This window comes from Chlamydotis macqueenii, chromosome Z, assembly GCF_036417535.1.
Source record: "Chlamydotis macqueenii isolate bChlMac1 chromosome Z, bChlMac1.mat, whole genome shotgun sequence".
In the NCBI taxonomy this organism is placed as follows: domain Eukaryota; kingdom Metazoa; phylum Chordata; class Aves; order Otidiformes; family Otididae; genus Chlamydotis; species Chlamydotis macqueenii.
Genome location: NC_141593.1, coordinates 26,793,046 through 26,812,240, shown reverse-complemented (window position 1 = coordinate 26,812,240; position 19,195 = coordinate 26,793,046). Strand labels below are relative to the sequence as shown.

Here is a 19,195-nt window from a genome sequence, read left to right as displayed (position 1 = left end):
AGTCTTTTTTTTTTTTTTTTTTAAACAGGAGTAAGAGTTTCCATGAGGACAGAAAAGGAGAGGAAGTGTTCTTATATAACCAGTTTAACCCATAGATGATGAAGCCCTTTCTAATGAAGCTTTCCAGCATTCTTGACAGCAAGATGAATGTAATCAAACTCTGCAGTGGCACCTTGAATTCCAATTTAGATTACCACCTCACATGGCCCATTTTATTTACCAAGGACTTCCAGATCACACATTTGCATCTGAATATGAGGTAAGTGCTGCTGTAGGAGCTGTAACAGCAATTCTGTGTTGCAAGAACTCCTTTCTGTCTTTCCAGGATTTGCCATAGGTAGTGATGGTTTTTGCTGCTGACTAGCACAATGAAGCTGAAGCACAGCCTTGGGTCAAGACCCGTGTCTTTACAGGACCAAATTGTTCTTTATCTAGCACAGTGTCTTTGACCGCCTGCACTACTGCTCAGGCAGAAGAAAAGGGAAGTTTGCATGTCAGGAAGATTGCTTCCTATTGCAGTGTGAATAACCCAACTGGTAGCAAGTTGGCTGTGTGCCATTCAAAATTGAACAGCCAAGTCAAACTAGGTCAGGTTAACATTTTACTAGGGGAATGCTATCTAGTCAGACACTAGCACAGGAGCATTTTCAGATCAGAGTCTGCTCAGCCATGGGAGGAGGAAGATAGAGCAAAGGAAGTTTGACTGTCAGAAACTTTGTTTTATCTTTTGTTCTGAATAGCCAACTGGCAGCTGGTCAGGCATTCAAAGTTGAAAGGTCTAGTGGCACCTGTTTTAGGTACATCCCTAAATGGACTGAAAACGTAAGCATCAGGCAGCAGCCTCAACTGAACAGTTACAGCTGTTTTCTATTTCAGCTACGTGGTGGGCTACATTGATCTGTAAGTTCTGCATGTGTGCCTTTCCCGTGGGCACATAGCTCAGGTTGATACTGTCATTGCTGGTGGATGAGGTAACTGCTGGTTCTGGCTGTCAGGCCCAATCTGCTGTCTGTTAAAGACAGGGAACAGACCTGGGATGCTGTTCATGCATGCTGAACTGGCTCCATGAAGTCCTCTTTGCTCTCATATGTGTTACAATTCATTTGTGGTAAAGTGAAAGTCAGCTCTGAAAGTCAATCCAACTTTCCTGTGTCTAGTGATTTTAAAGCTTACTCTTTTGAAAATAACATCCCAGAGATGGCCAAAGACAAGAAAATTAAAACTTTCATTTAAATGCGGAAAGTGCAATTGCATCTGTCATAATACAAAGCTACTATTACTTTCTTGCACAGTGAAGCTTAACATGCACAGTTAAGGCAGCATGCAGTTTTGCTCTGTATTTTCATTTGGTCTTACAGTCTGACTAACATAACCACCTCCTGCTTCCCACCTGAAGAGAGGGTATGCCAGTTGCATCTGCCTAGAGGAATGAATGAAAAACAAGCAAAAGGAAGACAAAGCAGAAGGGAAAAAAAGATTGCTAGAAAAGACAGTGTGATGACACTTGAGGCAAGTGATGCTATTCCTCCTCTCACAAAGAAGAGCTCCTTAATTAAAAAATATATATACTAACAGAACATTATTCAGGTTGTAAAGTCAAACACCCAAAGGTAAGCAGAAAATCAAGAAGGTGTGAGGAGGAGGGTTCTGACCAGATGAACAATGGTTTCAAACGCCTCCATCACTGTGGAAACCAAGTGAGCTCACCACTCACAGTGAGGGAGATTCGTCAGTGGGAGCAGCAAAATGGAGAGAGGTGGTCAGGGGATCTGGAGGGAACAAGTCCTTTTTCTCCAATGCTTGGAGAAAAAACTGGTGTTTTGTACATAACTTTGCTTAAAAGGTGCTGGAAACCTGTGGCAAAAAAAAAGTGAAGAGGAGCGTAATGACAGCCTGTCCTTGTTCAGGGTGGTTTCTCGAGATGCGAGGAGAAGGGCTTGTACTCTGCAGTGGTGAATGACCTCAGAAAATGGAGGTAGGACTAAGTGCAGGGAGAAGCTAGATGAAGTGAAAGACAGAACTGTGTCTCAGTTATGACAGCTGATGAGCTCTGGGGCTGGTTTTCAACAGAGCTGACTGCTCCTGAGAGTATTCATGCTCTCCTTAAAGTCACGTTTCTTAAAATAATTCCTGCCAAAGCACAGAGCAAATTGAAGCAGTAGCTTGTCTCTTGCATCCACTTGGATTGAGCTTTATGGGAGAAAGTATAAGTGGTTACTCATGGTAGTGGTGACTCACAGACATGGTGTAGTCTCTCTTCGTACATCTTTTTCATCCTTTCACCCCACCACTGCGGGCCACTGGGCAACCCTGGCAGCTGTGGTGTGGCTCCTTCAGCCCTGGGAGCCGTTGGGTCCATTTGAATCTTGTCACCCTCTAACATGGTGGAGAAAAGCCTCACATCTCTTCTGTAAAACCAATTGCAATGGTTTGCACTTCTCAAAGCCAAGCTGGAAAGCTTTTGCTCAGTAACCAGTTTGTAAAATGCTGTGGTGAGGAGGTAGCAGCTGAGGATGTGCCTTGGCTGGAGAGGACAGGGCTGCAGGGTGAGGGAGGCAGGGCTGCTCTGACAGCCTTGCCTCTGGGCCTGCTCCTGCATAACTGACTCAGAAAGCAGCAGGAGGGTAAACAAGGTGAAAGTACATAATAAAAAAAACTGCAGAATAAGTCTTGAAAAGCTACATATTTAATTAAATGTTTTTGGAGGGTTTTCAGGCTTGGACAGAGTAGGATGGCTCTCTACCTCCTGGGACACTAGGCCTCATCTTCATGTTAACATCATGAAGAAGTTCTAAAACTAGAGAAGTTTTAGGGATGTTTTATATACAGGTTGGAAGATGTTTTATATTAGTAAGATTATCTATTTTTTTTAATCAATCTAGATCTCCAAAATTATTATGCTGTCTTTCTCTGTTCCCCTAACTTTTTTTTTTGTATGAATCATGGCACTTCAGTTGAGATTTTAAGTTCAAAAGTTGAAAACAAAAAATTATAGTGGGGAAAATCTTCTGATGTACAAGCAAATCCTCCTCTCCTTTTGACAACTGCAATTGAGGTGCTTGAGCTGCAGAGAAGAGAAGACGGAAGATTAATTTTGGCAAAGAGATCTTTCACTGTGCAATGACAAACCTGCATTTGAACAACAAGAGCAAGTCTAGGTTTGCTGACAGTACTGCTTTATGAAGCTGTTGTTCTGGGACAATATGAATGGGATTAGGCCACTCTTCATATCCTGATTGGCAGGAATTTGCAGGTGCTGTCAGTCCAAAGGCATTTTTTTCATGTGTCTTTGAAAGAATTCACATATGGAAATACCTGCACTGCCAATGTACTCTGGCTGACTAGGCTGCTGACTTTTTGCCTCAGTCTTCACTGGCCAGGGATCTAGCCACATGTTCTGGTTTCAGCAGGGATGGAGTTAATTTTCTTCTCAGTAGCCGGTGTGTTTTGGATTTCATGTGTGAAGAATGTTGATAAAAACACTCTGATGATATGAGTTGTTGTTAATAAGACCAAGGACACTGTCTGGCTTTCCAAGTCTCGTTAAAGTCTCGTTAACATGCAGATGCAGGAAGCTGGGCAAAAGACAGACAGAATAATTGATCCAAACTGGCCAAAGAGAGTATTCCATGCCATAAACATCATGCTCAGTATATAAGTACGGGTTGCCCATGGGAGGGGGCATTCTTTTCTGGCATCCATTCCATTCGGGTATCTGTTTGGGCACCCTTGGTGTCCTTTTCTTCCCTCTTGCTTGCTGGCATCATTCCCTCTACCTTGCTGGCTTGCTCTCCCCCTTTCGCTTGCTCCTTGGTGTCATTTCTGTGATCGCTGCTCAGACGGGCTGCGTCGGTCATTCAAACATCGGGTGGTGAGAAATCGTACATTGTTCATTTTGTATATTTTGTATATATTAATATCCTTATATTCTGTTAGCTTTGTAGTTTTTGGTATTTTTAGTAAACTGTTTTTATCTCAACCTACGAGTTTTCCTTTCTTCCCAATTTCTCTCCCCCGTCCCGCTGGGTAGGGGGAGGGTGAGTGAGAAACTGTGTGGTGATCCAGGCTAAACCACCACACCACATCACTCAAGTCACAGAAGGCAAAAGCAAAGAGTGGGAAAATGAAGAACTGCCCACTGTTGCAGAAGAGCAGGTTTGAGACCATCTAAGGAACCTCAAGGTGCACAAGTCATTGGGACCTGATGAGATGTATCCGCAGGTCCCAAGGGAACTGGCAGATGGACTGGCCAAGCCAATGGCCATCATATTTGAGAAGTCATGGCAGTCCAGTGAGGTTCCCACTGACTGGAAAGGTGGAAACATAACCCCCATTTTTAAAAAGAGAAACAAAGGAGACCTGGGAAACTACAGGCCAGTCAGTCTTACTTCTGTGGGTGGTAAGATCATGGAGCACATCCTCCTGGAAACCATGCTAAGGCACATGGAAAATAAGGAGGTGAATGGTGACAGCCAGCACGGCTTCACTGAGGGCAAATTCTGCCTGACCAATTTGTTGGCCTTCTATGACAGGGTTACAGTATTGGCGGATAAGGGAGGAGCAACTCACATCACCTCCCTGGACTTGTGCAAAGCATTTGACACTGTCCTGCACAACATCCTTGTCTCTAAACTGGAGAGACATGGATTTTATGTACAGAACACTCGGTGGATAAGGAATTGGCTGGATGGCCGCACTCCAGGACTGTGGTCAACAGCTTGATGTCCAAGTGGAGACTGGTAGCAAGTGGTGTTCCTCAGGGGTCAGTACTGGGACTGGCACTGTTTAATATCTTTGTCGGTGACATAGACAGTAGGATAGAGCACACCCTCAGCAAGTTTGACAACACCACCAAGCTGTGTGGTGCCATCGATATGTTGGATGGAAGGGACGCCATCCTGAGGGACCTTGACAGGCTGGAGCGGTGGGCCCATGCAAACCTCAAGAAGTTCAACAAAGCCAAGTGCAAGATCCTGCACATGGATGGGGACAACCCCAAGCACAAATATAGGCTGGGCAGAGAAAGGATTGAGAGCAGCCCTGAGGAGAAGGACTTGGGGGTACCGGTGGATGAGAAGCTCAACGATAGTCAGTGGCATCTTGGGCTGCATCCAGAGAAGCGTGGCCAGCAGGTAAGAGGGAGGTGATTCTCCCTGTCTACTCCGCTCTTGTGAGACCCCACCTGGAGTACTGTGTCCAGCTCTGGAGCCCCCAGCATAAGAAGGACATGGAAAAAGAGGAAACATTAAAAAAAAAATATGAAAAAGCAGAGGCGTAAGAAAATATAATTTGCTAGTTTGCCACCATCTGTCAAAAATGCATGCAAGTAATCACTTCCACTTACGCTCCTCAGTATGCGTGACAAGATCTACACAAAAATTGGTTCTACATGGAAGCCTAAAAATGCAGAACTAAAGCCCTGGAAAAATAAAATTGGAAGTATGTGATTGTAAGAAACTGAGGAAGCAGGTCAAAGTGTAAGCTTATTAGACTCCTGCAATGAGACTACTGGGGCAAAAGAAATGAAAAAACCCTGTGTGATCCAACAGAGTATGAGTAGTTGAGCAGTTTCATGCTGCACAGGAGTTGGATCTGCTAATACAACTCAGGTGGAAGGACAACTGACTTTGCTGCTGAAATCAGGCGTGACAGTGGATGTCTGTAGTTAAATGAAATGTATTTGTCCCACAGCTGTGTGTTACAGAAGAGTGAGTGGAATAGGCTGCACAAACATGCCCCATTCCCTTCAGAGTTAAATTAGGCAGGTTTGCTTATCCTGGGGGTGACATAATTAAAATGGACAACTTGCACTGAAGTGGATGACACTCGCACAGTCCTCTCTCATGATCCATTTTGCTGGTTGGCTGTGGGGTGGCTGCCTCCCACAGAGTGATCGTAAGAAGCATGTATGAGCTACTGTTATCATAAGCAACCCCAGACATTTCTGCAGGACATATTTCAGAGTGACATTAGTTTTGTTGATGTCTAGTCTCAAGTGATTGCTCAGGTGAAGTCTGCCTTATACAATCCTTTTAGAACTCACAATGTAGTTAATCCCTGTTTAACAAAAACTCTCATTAGGCCGTAGCTTTTAATTTTTTAAATTTTTTTTCCCTAAGCAAGATTACATTTCTTTCTAAGCTCCCAGGTGATGTTTGCATGTGCATTTATCAGACCTATATAATCTTCAACCTGTCTCATCTTAGTGCTGCTCTCATTGACTTCCAAGACAGATAGTACTAGGCACAATCCTGTTTCAACTTTAGTGTAACTTTCTTCGCAGCAAGACTTTACCACTGTTGTTGGTTTTCGCTATAGTTATGTGGCTGGCTGGAGGGCTGATTCTCTCTCTTTTGCAAAAGCTTTACATAACTGATTTTTGAAAATCATCGTGGCCTATGAAACAAATAAAAAAAAAGATGAAGAGTTACTGTTTCCTGAAAAGTCCTACAGCTTGTAGTAGAAATTGGCGAGGTCTGTAAAGAATTAGGCAACTTGCAGAATTCCCTGGCAAGATATCACTCTGTATTGTTAGATATTTTTCTGGGTTTATATCTGCCACTTATCTTACTAAACTGTATTTCTTTTAGAGACATTTCTGTGACATCTTGTCTATCATCTTTGTACTGTTCCTGTCTCTTTAATTTCTAATAGCTCTCCATAGGGTAGAAATACATCTCTTGTTTTCACACAACTCCATTATTCTCATTGTACTCCACCCTGTCTTTTATTTGGCTAATTAATGTCTCAATCATAATTTATTCTCGAATGATTTTCCATTCAGAACTGTAAGGGTACTTAAGTACTGAAAAAAATACAGTTCAAACAGACAATCCCAGCTCCGAAAACACAAGCCAGTATTCTCGACTGATGCAAATTGACAGAGGTCTGTTGAACAAAAATGCTCACACTACAAGAGATTTTTCAAACCAGGAGGTAATTCACTGAAATTGAGTGGTGTCTGGCTCCATCCAAATTAAATAATTTATATGATTGGACTGGATATGCAGTATTTTTTCAGATAGGGTAAACAGAAATATAGGACACCAGAAGGCTTATTCTCAAAGCAAGTGTTCTCTGTTCAGCTGTACTTTCATTGCCAGCTGATCACTAGGGAAATTTATGCTATATGATCCAACACACCATCATGTCTGGGAATAGCATTAGCAGTGACCCCTATTTAGTGTTTCCTCATTCACAGGTACTGAAATGACGGACAACCAACATGTGTTTTTAGATCAGATTTTTGCATAATGAACCAGTGAGCAAACACGTTTAGCTATATCACACTACACGAGCCATGGAGAATATTAACAGGACAAAATTGGCAGGAGGTTGTATGTGCAGCCTTATAACTTAAATTACGATTTTAATCTGTTGAAGGTCTAACACATTACAACTTGACAGTGACTTGCTCTTCTCAGACATATCCCATATCATTTTTATCTAACTAGGGTTGGTTTCCCTTTTATTGATTTGCCACTTTTTGTCATATAATTGATATTAATTTGTCTGTCTCCATGAAAATATTTGGGTGTACTGGGCCTTTCACTATTTCACTACAGGCACATAAAACCCCCTGGGAACATCAGAGAGGCTCTCTTTCTCTTCTACTTAATTTCTGCTTTTTTGAAGACATAAGTGAGCATAGCTCATTTTTTAACAAAAATGGAAAGGACAAAACATGTTCTCCTAAATCATATTTTTGTGACTGACAAAGGGAAATCTTTGAGATTCACTGATACTGGGTCACATGGGAATGAACTAGGGCACTCCCTAACATATCCTTCTCCTCCTCTTGTAGATGTAGCTTATAATCTTCATAGTAGTTGTTACTTGCAATGAAAACAGAAGGGGAAAAAAAGAGAATAAGAAAACAGGAAAGAAAAAAAAAAAGTTTAGTTCTGTTTCATTTAGCCTCTTACATGTATTTCTACTGTTTGTGTAAGACTTCTTGCACTTTTTATGGCATATACCTCTCAGAATTAGAATCTGAATATCTATTTTCTTTATTATTTGTGTTATTCTGTAGCAAACACTCCAGTTGCTTTCTCTCTCTACTCAAAAACAGCTTAAAATGTTCTCTGTGAAGTCTGATGATGCCAATTCCATTAATATCTCATTAAAACAAATAAATCCAAGATTTTACTCATCACTTAAAGGTGAAGCTTTCTGTCAGAATAAGAAACTCTGAGGCTCTGAGTTCAGAGTCTTCTGCTTATTGCCGGTTATAGAGGTATTCCTACTTTCTTACCTTCACTCACGTAACAAGTCTGGTTCATTTTTCCTCTCATTTTTATGTGACGCAGATCTTTGAAACATCTTTAGGATAAGGATTGCATCTGTATTTTTTAGCTTGTCTGAGGCCAAGTTAACAGGTACTGTAATCTTTCCAGAGCATTCTGTCCTCCCTGCAGTTTGTAATAATGAAGTGACTTAGCAGCTCTTCTGCCCTTGTCTTCTAACTAGTCCTCCATTTAGGCTTTTCTTTAAAAGAACCACTCCTCAGTGGTGCTGTGTAACACATGACCTTGTTAGATCAACCGCATGCAGTTCCTATATAAAGTAAATAGTGTGCCAAGAACTCCAGTTCCATTTCAATACAAATTACAGCTGCTTCTCCAGTACGTATTTATTTGCTTAAATTAATACAATACGTCATACATGCTTTTATTATCAAGATAGAAAGCCAGAAACTAAATATACACAGATAGTTGTTTGATTTTTCAAGTTGTGGCCTTAAATAGGAAACCAGTGTTCTATGTGAAATAAATATACACCACATTATTTGCAAAATCTGTTAGGAGTACAAAATGTTAGCTCTGTTACATCTTGTTCAGCTAAGCAGACATGACATTTTCAAAACTGTTAATAATTACTAAAAAGTTCTTGGAATAATAAATATAGTACTTATATTACTTCTTAACAGTACACTCTTAACAGCAGAGTCCAGCAGCACCATATGAAGACAGAAATAAGAAAATAGCTAGTAGACCAACACAGAGTTGTGAAAAGGTGAGTCCAGGAGCATAATTTGGTATTTCCAGTAACTTGTTTTATAGGATACAACACCGGACAAACTAAACAGGATAAATGGATAATATCATCGTAGATTGTTTTGTCCTTTGAGCTGCTGAACACAGAGCACCTGTCTTTGCCTTCACAGAGTGGAGGCTGCCCAGCAGCCAGGAGCTTTCAGGTTCACAAGGAGATTGCCGAGTCCTGGTGGCCACACTCAAAACAGCATGTTCCGGTGTTACCTATAACTTCACTTTCTCAGTAAATGTTGTATTTCATTATGCTCAGTTTTACTAACCCAACTTTTCACTTTTAATTCACCTACTCTGTTCTGTACAGTGTCTTGCAGAATTCTCCCTGCTACCCTTAACAACAGAAAACAAACTACATCCCTTCACTTGCCCAGACTCGTTTTAGTATAGCAAATTTACCTTTCCTCAGCATGTCTTCTGGGAGCATCTCAGTTTGTATGAGTATAAAACTAAGAAAGTATCTTAGTTTTATAAGTTTGTGGCCAGTCTCATTTGCTCTGATGCTCTCCAAGAAGGTGAAGTTAGGCTTCATATCATAATGCAGGGAAATGGTATGGATGTGATTTAATATAGAAGTGGTGGAGACTGGGCTTTACTTTCATGTGTTACCACAAGCTGGAAACCCAAATAGCAAAGGAGAGGCAGATAAATACATTTTTTTTTCCAAACAATATAGCAAGAAGAAGGTATATAGATTCAGATTCGGAACAAAGGAAAAAAAAAGAAAATATATCCCCCAAAGTCCAGGACACAAGCAGTGTCTCTACAGGACCTCTATTCAAAGCAAAACAAGGAAGCTAATCCCTTGAAAATTAAAAATGGGAAATAACTTCCTTATGAGCATAAATTTCTATAAAGTATTTCAAAAGCTATTAAAAAGCAAAGGCTGTTACTGTCTGTTCCCAAAATGATGCCAATGTAAATAGCATGAAAATAACTTATATTTGAAAAGCAAGGTGCTTCACAATGAAGGCTGTTATTTCACTTCTAATTTGCCCCTTGGGACCTCTTTGTGACAAGTGCCTTAGACCCAGCTGCCTTACGTTCTGCAGTAGGCAGGACTATTATCTCCTAATCTTTTTGGTTGGTCACTTGGCACTGTCTCCTTATCTCAGTAATAGTTTCGTTGGCAATTCTTCTGACTGGCGACTTACAGTTTTTCATGAAATCTTTACTATTCTAACATGAATTAGCCTTTGCTGTTTGTGAATTAACTCAGTGTGACTATGTGACTGGGCAAAGACTCAATGCCTCATGGTAATGGAATATTCTCCACTTTCTAGGAAGAATGCAAGAAAATGGATTCACATTACAAGTTATCCCAAATAGCACTGCCATTCTGGGGATCTCTACTCCTTTTCACCTGGCTGTATGTGGTTGGCAGTTGATTTTACTCCAATGAGAAGTGGCATTGTAGAAGTGGATAAATTGCTTGCAGTGATGGTGTGGTTGAAAGTGTTTGGGTTAAGCATTCAGATAACACAGAACTGTTTGCAATTATTTCCTTTCATAAGGATGTATCTGGCATTTTCCTATATGAAGTTGGTAAGGGAACTCTGGACTGCATACTTTCAGTAGACATAATTTTTTGTGTTTATGACGGTATCTTCTGGGAGCTGAGCTCAGCTGAAAATGCCTTGGCTCCATTTGCCTGGAGTGCTGTTGGTATGTAATAATTTGTCTCTTTCTTGATAAAGATTGTCTAACTGTCCCTTAACACTGTCCAATGCATGGACAATGGCGCTTTGCAATGGAAGGGTGACATATCTTTCTGCTTTACCCACCACAGAAGCAAAGGGACTTGCTAAATTCAACTTATCAGCTTGATCACTATTCTAGAAATTGCAACCAAGTTCCTGGTTTCTTGCTTATCCCCCTTATCATAGGAACTAATGTGGCTGCAAAGCTGGAGTAAACTCATCTTGAATCGCACACAGCTTGAAACCCCACTACCTTGAGAGATACATTTCTAAGAGTCAGTGGCTCCCAGCTCTTGGCTCTATACATTCTCAAATAGGAGCTTTTGTCTGGCAGAGACAAGATGTTGCCAAGAAGGTAACTGAAGGACTTGTTCCCATTTCTAAGAGACAACATCCTAGACCGTGCTGAATTTCTACCTGATCATTTTCCCTCTAGTCTAAAAAAGAATGCAGTTACATACGTGACTGTGAAAATTTTCTGATTCTTCTGCTTGACCACAATGTCTTCCTTGAAAGAAAGATGTCTCCTTTTTCAATAGGAGTTTTCTTGCAGTAGAAACAAGGAAGTTTAATATTTATGATAAAACAGTTCATCACTGAAAAAATACGGCTACGTTCCTCTGAAATACCCCTAATTTTGAAAGATGTCATTAATTCTATGCCTAAAGTGACCACCTACATTCCACTTCAATTTGGTACACTCTTTTTATTTTTAAAAAGTGTGTATATCAGCTGTAGAGTTAATTATATTTAGAAGAGTCACCTGTCACAGCTTCTTTTATCAACAGCTTTTTCTACGCTTCATTCAGAATCTTTATTATGCCATGTTTGAGCCCTGAAAAATGAAACCACCTTCTACAACATCAGGCTACGCAAATCTAGTTTTATATGATGAATAAGGGCTGCTGCCCCGTAAATGGTGATTAACTGGCAGGTGTAAGAATCGTTAGTTCTGTAACATGAATAGTTTCTTATAATGGCAGAGAGCTGCAGTTACATGACTCTAGCCTTAGCAAGCCATAAGTATATTAATGTATTTAATTATAACTTGCTATATATTGAGCAGTATAGCAAGGTATTTCAAATCAAGAACCTGGCAGGTAAATGAAGAAGGTAGTAATATTTATGGATTTGAACTTTCAAGCTGGCATGTCAGAATGACATTGGATTAATTAAGTGACTTATTAAATCTTTATTTCCTTATAAGCAACAGGATGGTGTTGGGTTGTTTGCTGTCTATCTTAAAGAGATAGAAATCAAGAGTCTGCTCAAACTATTCATGCAGTTAATGGAATATTCTTAATAGAATGTGCTTTTAGCATCTTTATTATGGACATATAATTGTATGGGAATCTGAGGATTAAAATTTGAGAATGACTCAGTAAAAACAGCATGAGTGGAATTCTTCAGAAGGCCCTAGAGCTTATTGGTCAAGCCATGTTGATAAGGGAAAATTTCCGACTTCGGTAAGAGGAAATGAAAAATCAGTTTTCCTTTATGAGGTACTACTTGCCCTGTAAGGGCTTTTTTTTTTTTTTTTTTGCATACCTTCTAAAATAAAATCTGATCAGATCTATGTATTTCAAAATCATCCTTACTAGCCAGGATAAACTGAAGAGATAAACGGCAAAATCACGTAATTTTCTCAATGAAATTACTTGTCTTTCGTTATGTGTAATTACAGCAAGACTTGCAAATGCTACATGCTGCTGCTGCTCATTAGATGTATTGGTTTGAGCAGACAATAGAACAAAATGTCAACACAGTCCATGCTGTTTCACTTAAAGAACTGCTGAATACTCCCATAATGACTGAAACACGGTAAAGCACTGACATTCCTTGTGCCAGAGGAAAAGCTTCTGTGACCGTAATAAATTCCAGTCCTTTCAAAGCCTTACAGAGCTACCCTACATGATCTCACAGGACATTAGTATTTCTTCTTAATTTCTTTTCCATTTCTCATTGTAAGTGGTTGAACTAACATCACTTCAGTAAATGAAAGTATTTGAACTGTGTTAGTTCTGAAAGCAACAGCACTTTCATGCACATCATGTTTAATAGTACTCTTGCTTATACTGTGAAATACCTAGTATTTTCAGATCTTTTTTTGAGATGTACGGTTAGGTGTGTTCATATATATTTCCTTTGATAATAAATCAAATGCTAAAGTGTGTTGCTTTTTGATAACTGGAAAATTGCATATAAGTCTCTACCACTCCAGATAAAGGAAAATAAACTTCTATACCCACCCCATTATCTGCTTATACATCAAATGGATAAGTATAAAAATGTTATTGTTCAATATCTGTTGCATTTTTGGTGACCTTGGATTTCTTTATTCTTTTAATGTTTGTGATTTACCTTAAATTGTTTTTATTAACTTGGCTTGTTTTTTTCTAAAGAGTACTACAGACTTCCAGGCTTTGATAAATTACTGTTCATGTTAAAAGCTATCTGGTTCCAATTTTCGAGCTGTTTTAAAATGTCCATTTTAAATGCCTATAAGCATTGGGTTTTTTTCCATTTTTCTTTCCAGCAATTCTTTCAAACTCTTGTTCCTGTGCTTGAAATACAAGTAATCAGAAAGAGAGTGGCCAAGTCTGGCCTTTTCAAAGGATCTAAAGCTGACGTGTTCTTTCTTGTTTGCAAGATCTCTCTCTCCTTGGCTTTCTTGTTTGTCTGAATTTCCTATTCTCTTCTCCAGTCCTGCCTCACTTAGCACTTCCTCCTTCTCATTGCAGTAGGACTCTCTGAAGTCCTTCATCATGCACTCTGGTTTGCCAGACAGATCTTGAGCCACGTACAGCTTGTTGTCATTGTGGTGGTACATATCGGGGCTGTATCGCTCTGCCTCATAGCAATTGTCTTCCTCTTCTTCCTGGCATGAGCTTCCTTTGGCACTCTCACCGTCTGAATGAAATGACATTCCTTTTCCTTGGCTTTTCTGGGAAAGATCAAAAGGCTCTTCCTGTTCCAAGGTTCTCAAGACATTTGTCTGGGACAGAGCAATTCTTCCTCTTCCAAAACCTTGTAGAGGTTTGAGGGGAGGAGAAAAGGAACAATTTATATATAGGAAATTTTACTATGTGATACATGGTTAAAAAAAACAAAACATGAGGTGGTCTTCCATTTCACACTTTACTTTTGTGTTCCGCACAGTTATCTCCAGATTCTTTACTGTTTACATCTCATGGCATCTCCTTTGAGATGCTGTTAAAATAAGTACTATTGTGTACATTTCACAGCCAGGTCAGGACGCAAAAAAACATTGTGCTGTACATGCCAGACACTTGATGAGGGAGCTAGAAATAAAAATGAAGTGGCCTGTTATTTTTGCCAGTGAACCTACCCACTTCCTCCTTCCTATTTTTTTTTTCAAATGAAAACTTTGATCTAAAGCATCACAGACCATAATCAAAGTCCCAGGTTTTGTAGATTTTTTTTTTTTCCAGAAGAATGGAAGAGATTAAAAACCTATTTGTTCTATAGACAATTTGGTTAGAAGTTACTACATTAAAAATGAAAAGACAATCAAGTCTCAGCAGTTTATGACCTCCATGCTCCTTAATTTTCCTCTTTTGTTCACTGAGAAGCCACTCATACCACTGAAACAGTGCTTCAGCTTGAGGAAATAATTATAAAGAAATTATGATTTTAAGTGATGCAGTATAAGTCTGAATGTAGTCTTGGATCTAGTTTGCCTTAATATTTGTCAGTGTCTCCTCTCTTGCTGGAAATCCAGACGTTACCCAGGAGACATCTATGGACTCAAATATGCTCTGACCATCAGGATGCACCGAAGAAGATTCAGACACTGTCCATCTTCATTAAAAGAATAATCAGAGTACTGGGGTGAGGATTTCAGCCAACAGCAAACATCTATGAAAGCCACTATTTTACTTACTTTGGTTTTGTTTGGTTTGATTTGATTTGTTCTTTTCCCTCAGTATTTGAATCCAGTTTTTGCAGGATCTATGCAGCCTCACTAGATATGGCTGCTCCTTTGCAATGGGTTGTATTTGTTAAAATAGCTCATGACCAGGTGGCAACCCTTACGAATTGTCTTGTGTTTGATAAGCCTCAAGGGCTGAGGAATGTCCGTACACCGAAAAGCTCTTAGGCTGTCTTCAATTACAATTGTGTAACTAGCACGGTGCTGTAAAAGATTTATAGGAAAAGAAGGAGCCATTTATTTCATAACCTATTTAGCATCTTTGTAAATTTTATGCCAAGTGTCATGACAGTATGTGTTTTACATATGTGCTAAGCTGTGTTAAAGCTTGAATCAGAGGAACACCAAGAAATCTTACTCATGAAATAATTATTTACCCAGAAAGTCTTAACAAACAAAATATTTTGCATACTCAAAATCTCAAAACAATCCTTCCTAATTCCCCTACTTCTTTAGATAGCATTGGCATGTGTGCACACATGAGGCTGACTTTATGTGTATGTGGTAGGTGGGAGACAAAAAATGCTTTGCGGGATAGCCTGGGTAGTCAAGAATTCATATACTTTGAGATGAGGGAAGAATGTGTCTTCCTGTTCACATGCTGCTTTGTAAACTGGGTCTTGAGCCCATGGCCTTCACATACCATCAGCTATGTCAATATGGTACAGAATAAACAAGGCTTCTGGATGTAAAGCCATTCAGGCTTCCATTCCCATCCCAAATTTGAATCCAGTAAGCAGGAAGCAAGACCCACAAAATCTTCTAGATTTTTTGCTTCTGTCAGCTTTGAATAAATTTGTAATTTATCATCTGCCTCAAACATGAGAGAAAAACTATAAACTCCTAAACATATGAGTCTGTGGAAAAAATGTCTGCTTGTCCATGGCTGCTAGGCTGTAGTCTGTCAGCCTCTGGGAATCAAGCCCCTTAAAAACTGTAGCATTTATTAAAAAATATTGGAACTGCAACTTCAGACAGTAAGATCATACCATCCAGTAATTCCCCTGGCCAACTCTATGTGCCACAGCCTCATTAAGGCTGAGTCTCCACCAGCTCGCTCTCATTTGTGTCTGGGGGTACCCACATGCTGGGAGAAGCTCCGTGGTGAGGTGGATATTGCACCCTCTTGCAATGATGGATGGGGAGCCCTGGGTTTAAGTACAAAAATATTTGGTATGGCTTGATAAATCCTCTGTTCTCACACTACTGACTGTATTCTCCCTAACACCTGATGACAGCAACTTAGTGTGCTAAAATTATCACCTTTGTGCTCATAAATACTGTCTCATTTTGTTTCCATCTACTCCTCCATCTCAGTCTGTCCCTCTGTGTCATCAGATATCTAGTCTGAAAGGTCTCTGAGACAAGGGTCACTACCTTGGGCATCTCTGATCTGTAGCACCAGCATAATATAGAAAGTTAATAACAACTTCCTAGGCTTACAGGATTCAATCTCTTCCAATAGGGTTGGATCTATAGTATAAGACTGTGGATCTGTGGTATAAAGCCCATTTGGGTTTAGTGATCTGCATCTGCAAACCTCTCAGAGAATAACTTTGCTGAAAAACATTACCTTGAGAATGAAATCCCCTTTCCATGACCCCATGTTTGACTTTCATGTGCCTGGTTAGGTTCCCCTTCAAGGTGAATTTGCTGGGACAGTAGAGGCACTTGAAAGGCTTACTGTCGGAGTGCAAGTGCATGTGTCCCATCAAATTGTGCATTCTGTTAAATTCCTTTCCACACAGCTGTCAAAACAGTAAAAACGAAAAAGATTAGTTTGAAGGGGTGCTTCCAAGGAGAGCGTTTTAAAAGGAAATAGGACATACTCTTCTCAACTGCAGCCCTGGCAGCTTCTGGCTGCAATTTGGTTTTCAAAGACAGAGGCAAAAATCCTGCAGACAAGAATATGTGGTTGACTCTGATCTATCTAGGGCCTTCTGGACTGCTGCTGTTTCTAAAATTTGATCGCTAGGACACAGAGTCAAGTATTGCCCAAATGCAGACAATGTTGTTGTAAGGAGGAGAGAGGCTTAAGCATGTAACCTGGAAGGCTCTTAATTTGAATGAAATTAGAAGTATAACTTTCTGCCCTAATGAACCATTTCATTTGTGGTTTATAAATCTAGCCTTTAATCAAGAACAATGCCAGGTAGAGATGGAGTTACCAAATAAAACCAGGGAAGGGTTTCTGTGAAACAGTGAAGCAGAATATTACAGCTCCTTAAGTGGAAGTGAAATAGCTGCACATTTTGCTTAAAGCTAGAAAAATCAATTCCTTTCTTTCTTTGTTTCTTGCTCCCCCATTTTTCTCTGATCCTCTTATCTTCTGTTTACCAACTTCTGTGTTTCAATGTCTCTGGTGAGTAAGCTGGAATTTAAACAGTCATGAGGCTGTGAGAATGACTCAGCTTTCCCTGAAGCATGTTCCTGCCGGTTCAAGCCATTGATCGTGCAAGTTTCGCTTTGATGAAACAGTAAGTTGTTTTTTTTCCATTGTTATTGTTTATCTAGATGGGTCCTTTTGTAGACTGATCCCTTATAAATCAAATGTATTCTCAAGACATGGGAGTTTGACATCACTGTTTCAAGTTTCTAGTCTTACTTGTCTTCTGATCTTTCCTATCAGGATTTATAATTCTATTCACATTCAAGTGGCTATTTCCATCCTCTGCCAACGTCTGTGTTTGCTTTCTACTTCAGCTCCTTTTTTTTTGGAATGGTTTTAGACAAATACTTTTACCACCAGATATTATCTTTTTTTTAAAATATTCTTTCTCTTTATCACTATATGAGCCAGAATCACCATTACTGAGTAACTGAAACTTCCATCAAGCAATGTATTCATCTAGGAGAAAATTACTAAAAAGTTATTACTGAGATTCTACCAAACTTTTGGTCTAATCTGACTTCTGATTTAATTTATTTTGGGGTATTACAGTACTTTTTTATTCAAATTCACAAAGCCATCACCTGGAATACATGGATTAAATTTAGATAGTGAATGATCAGTGGTGAAATAGTACTGTATGCTTTGCATTTTAAACCACTTCTTGAGTGAAAATAGAAGCAGTTCATTAATATAAAAATTTGCAGGGGTATTTTTTTTAAATAAAAACTACAATTGAGTCAATGCTGCAAAAAGAAAGTCTGGAAATATTCACTTGCTTTTAAAAAAATATTTGCTTCAGCTACTTAAGTTCTCTTCCATTATTTCCTCTCTGTGATTTTGCTAAATTGAACATTCTAGCAACGTGTTCACCAAGACAGTGAGGAGGGGGAAGTGCCACTGAAAATCAGTTATTAATTTGTAAAAGTAAGATATCTCTTACTTAGGAAAAGTAAGAGATCCTCTTAGGAAAGAGGACTATGCTCTCATGAGACCCCACCTGGAGTACTGAGCCCCCAACATGAGAAGGAGCGAGTCCAGAGGAGGGCCACAAAGATAATCAGAGGGCTGGAGCACTACTCCTGTGAGGACAGGCTGAGTTGGGACTGTTCAGCCTGGAGAAGAGAAAGCTCCAGGGAGACCTTATAGCAGCCTTTTAGTACCTAAATGGGGCCTACAGGAAAGACAGGGAGAAACTCTTTAGCAGGGCCTGTTGTTACAGGACAAGGGGTAATGGTTTTAAAACAGAGGGAGGGAGAGTCAGACTGGATATAAGGAAAAAGTTTTTTATGATGAGGGTGGTGGAACACTGGGACAGGTTGCCTGGAGACATGGATGGTCCATCCCTGGAAACATTCAAGGCCAGGTTGGACAGGGCTCTGAGCAATCTGATCTGGTTGGAGATGTCCCTGGTCCTTGCAGGGCGGTTGGACTAGATGACCTTTGAAGGTCCCTTCCAACCCAAACTATTTTATGATTCTATGACTGTCTCTTCTTTGCATTCAATATGCTGGATGACTTATCATCAGGCAGATGAATACACCAAAAAACTCACTCTGAAAGTAGTGGGAGGAAACAAAGACGAGAAGAAGCCCTGTTGAGCATGGAAAACCTGCAAGGAGGAACAGCAGCTGATTGTGTCTTGACAGCTGCTGGGATGACCTGCGACATGTCAATATTTCTCTAACTATAAGAATGTCCATAGTGATACCTTGCTAATAGCTCTTAGTAGAAGGTTTCTGGTTATCTGCTTGTATTGTGGCTGATCTGTGTTCTCACCAGTTTTTGCCTTCTAATAGCTAGGTCTTTACTTCTCTATCTAAACTGATAATCAGGGAATCAGGTTGAAGAGGTGAATGGCTAAAGTTCTTCATGCAAACCAATATCTTTATAAGATATTTAGTATTAAAATAGGTCTAATAGGAGTATTTATTTTGTTTCTGTAGAGGCAATTTTTTTTCTCTTTCCTCATAATGAAAATACAGAGGACTTTGTAAAGAAAGTTCCTTACAACGTTAACGTTTTTTGTCTCTGAATAAAGGTGGTAGGTTTTCCATTTCCCAAATTCACGCACAGTCTTGGGGATGTGTAGTGTGTTCTTGTC

At 39.8% G+C, this 19,195-nt stretch overlaps 1 protein-coding gene across 2 annotated transcripts in view; it reads right to left on the bottom strand.

Moving 5' to 3' along the window:
• Positions 1-8,614: 8,614 nt before the first annotated feature.
• ZNF366 (zinc finger protein 366) overlaps positions 8,615-19,195 on the bottom strand; it is a 38,040-nt gene continuing 27,459 nt past the window's right edge. For both annotated transcript variants that reach the window (XM_086770919.1, XM_086770920.1), the window contains exons 5-6: positions 16,276-16,450; positions 8,615-13,777 (exon numbers count right to left, since the gene is read on the bottom strand). In XM_086770919.1, the coding sequence (XP_086627045.1) occupies positions 13,242-13,777; positions 16,276-16,450 (711 nt within the window). In that variant the 3' untranslated portion in view covers positions 8,615-13,241. The remainder of the gene's footprint in view (positions 13,778-16,275; positions 16,451-19,195) is intronic.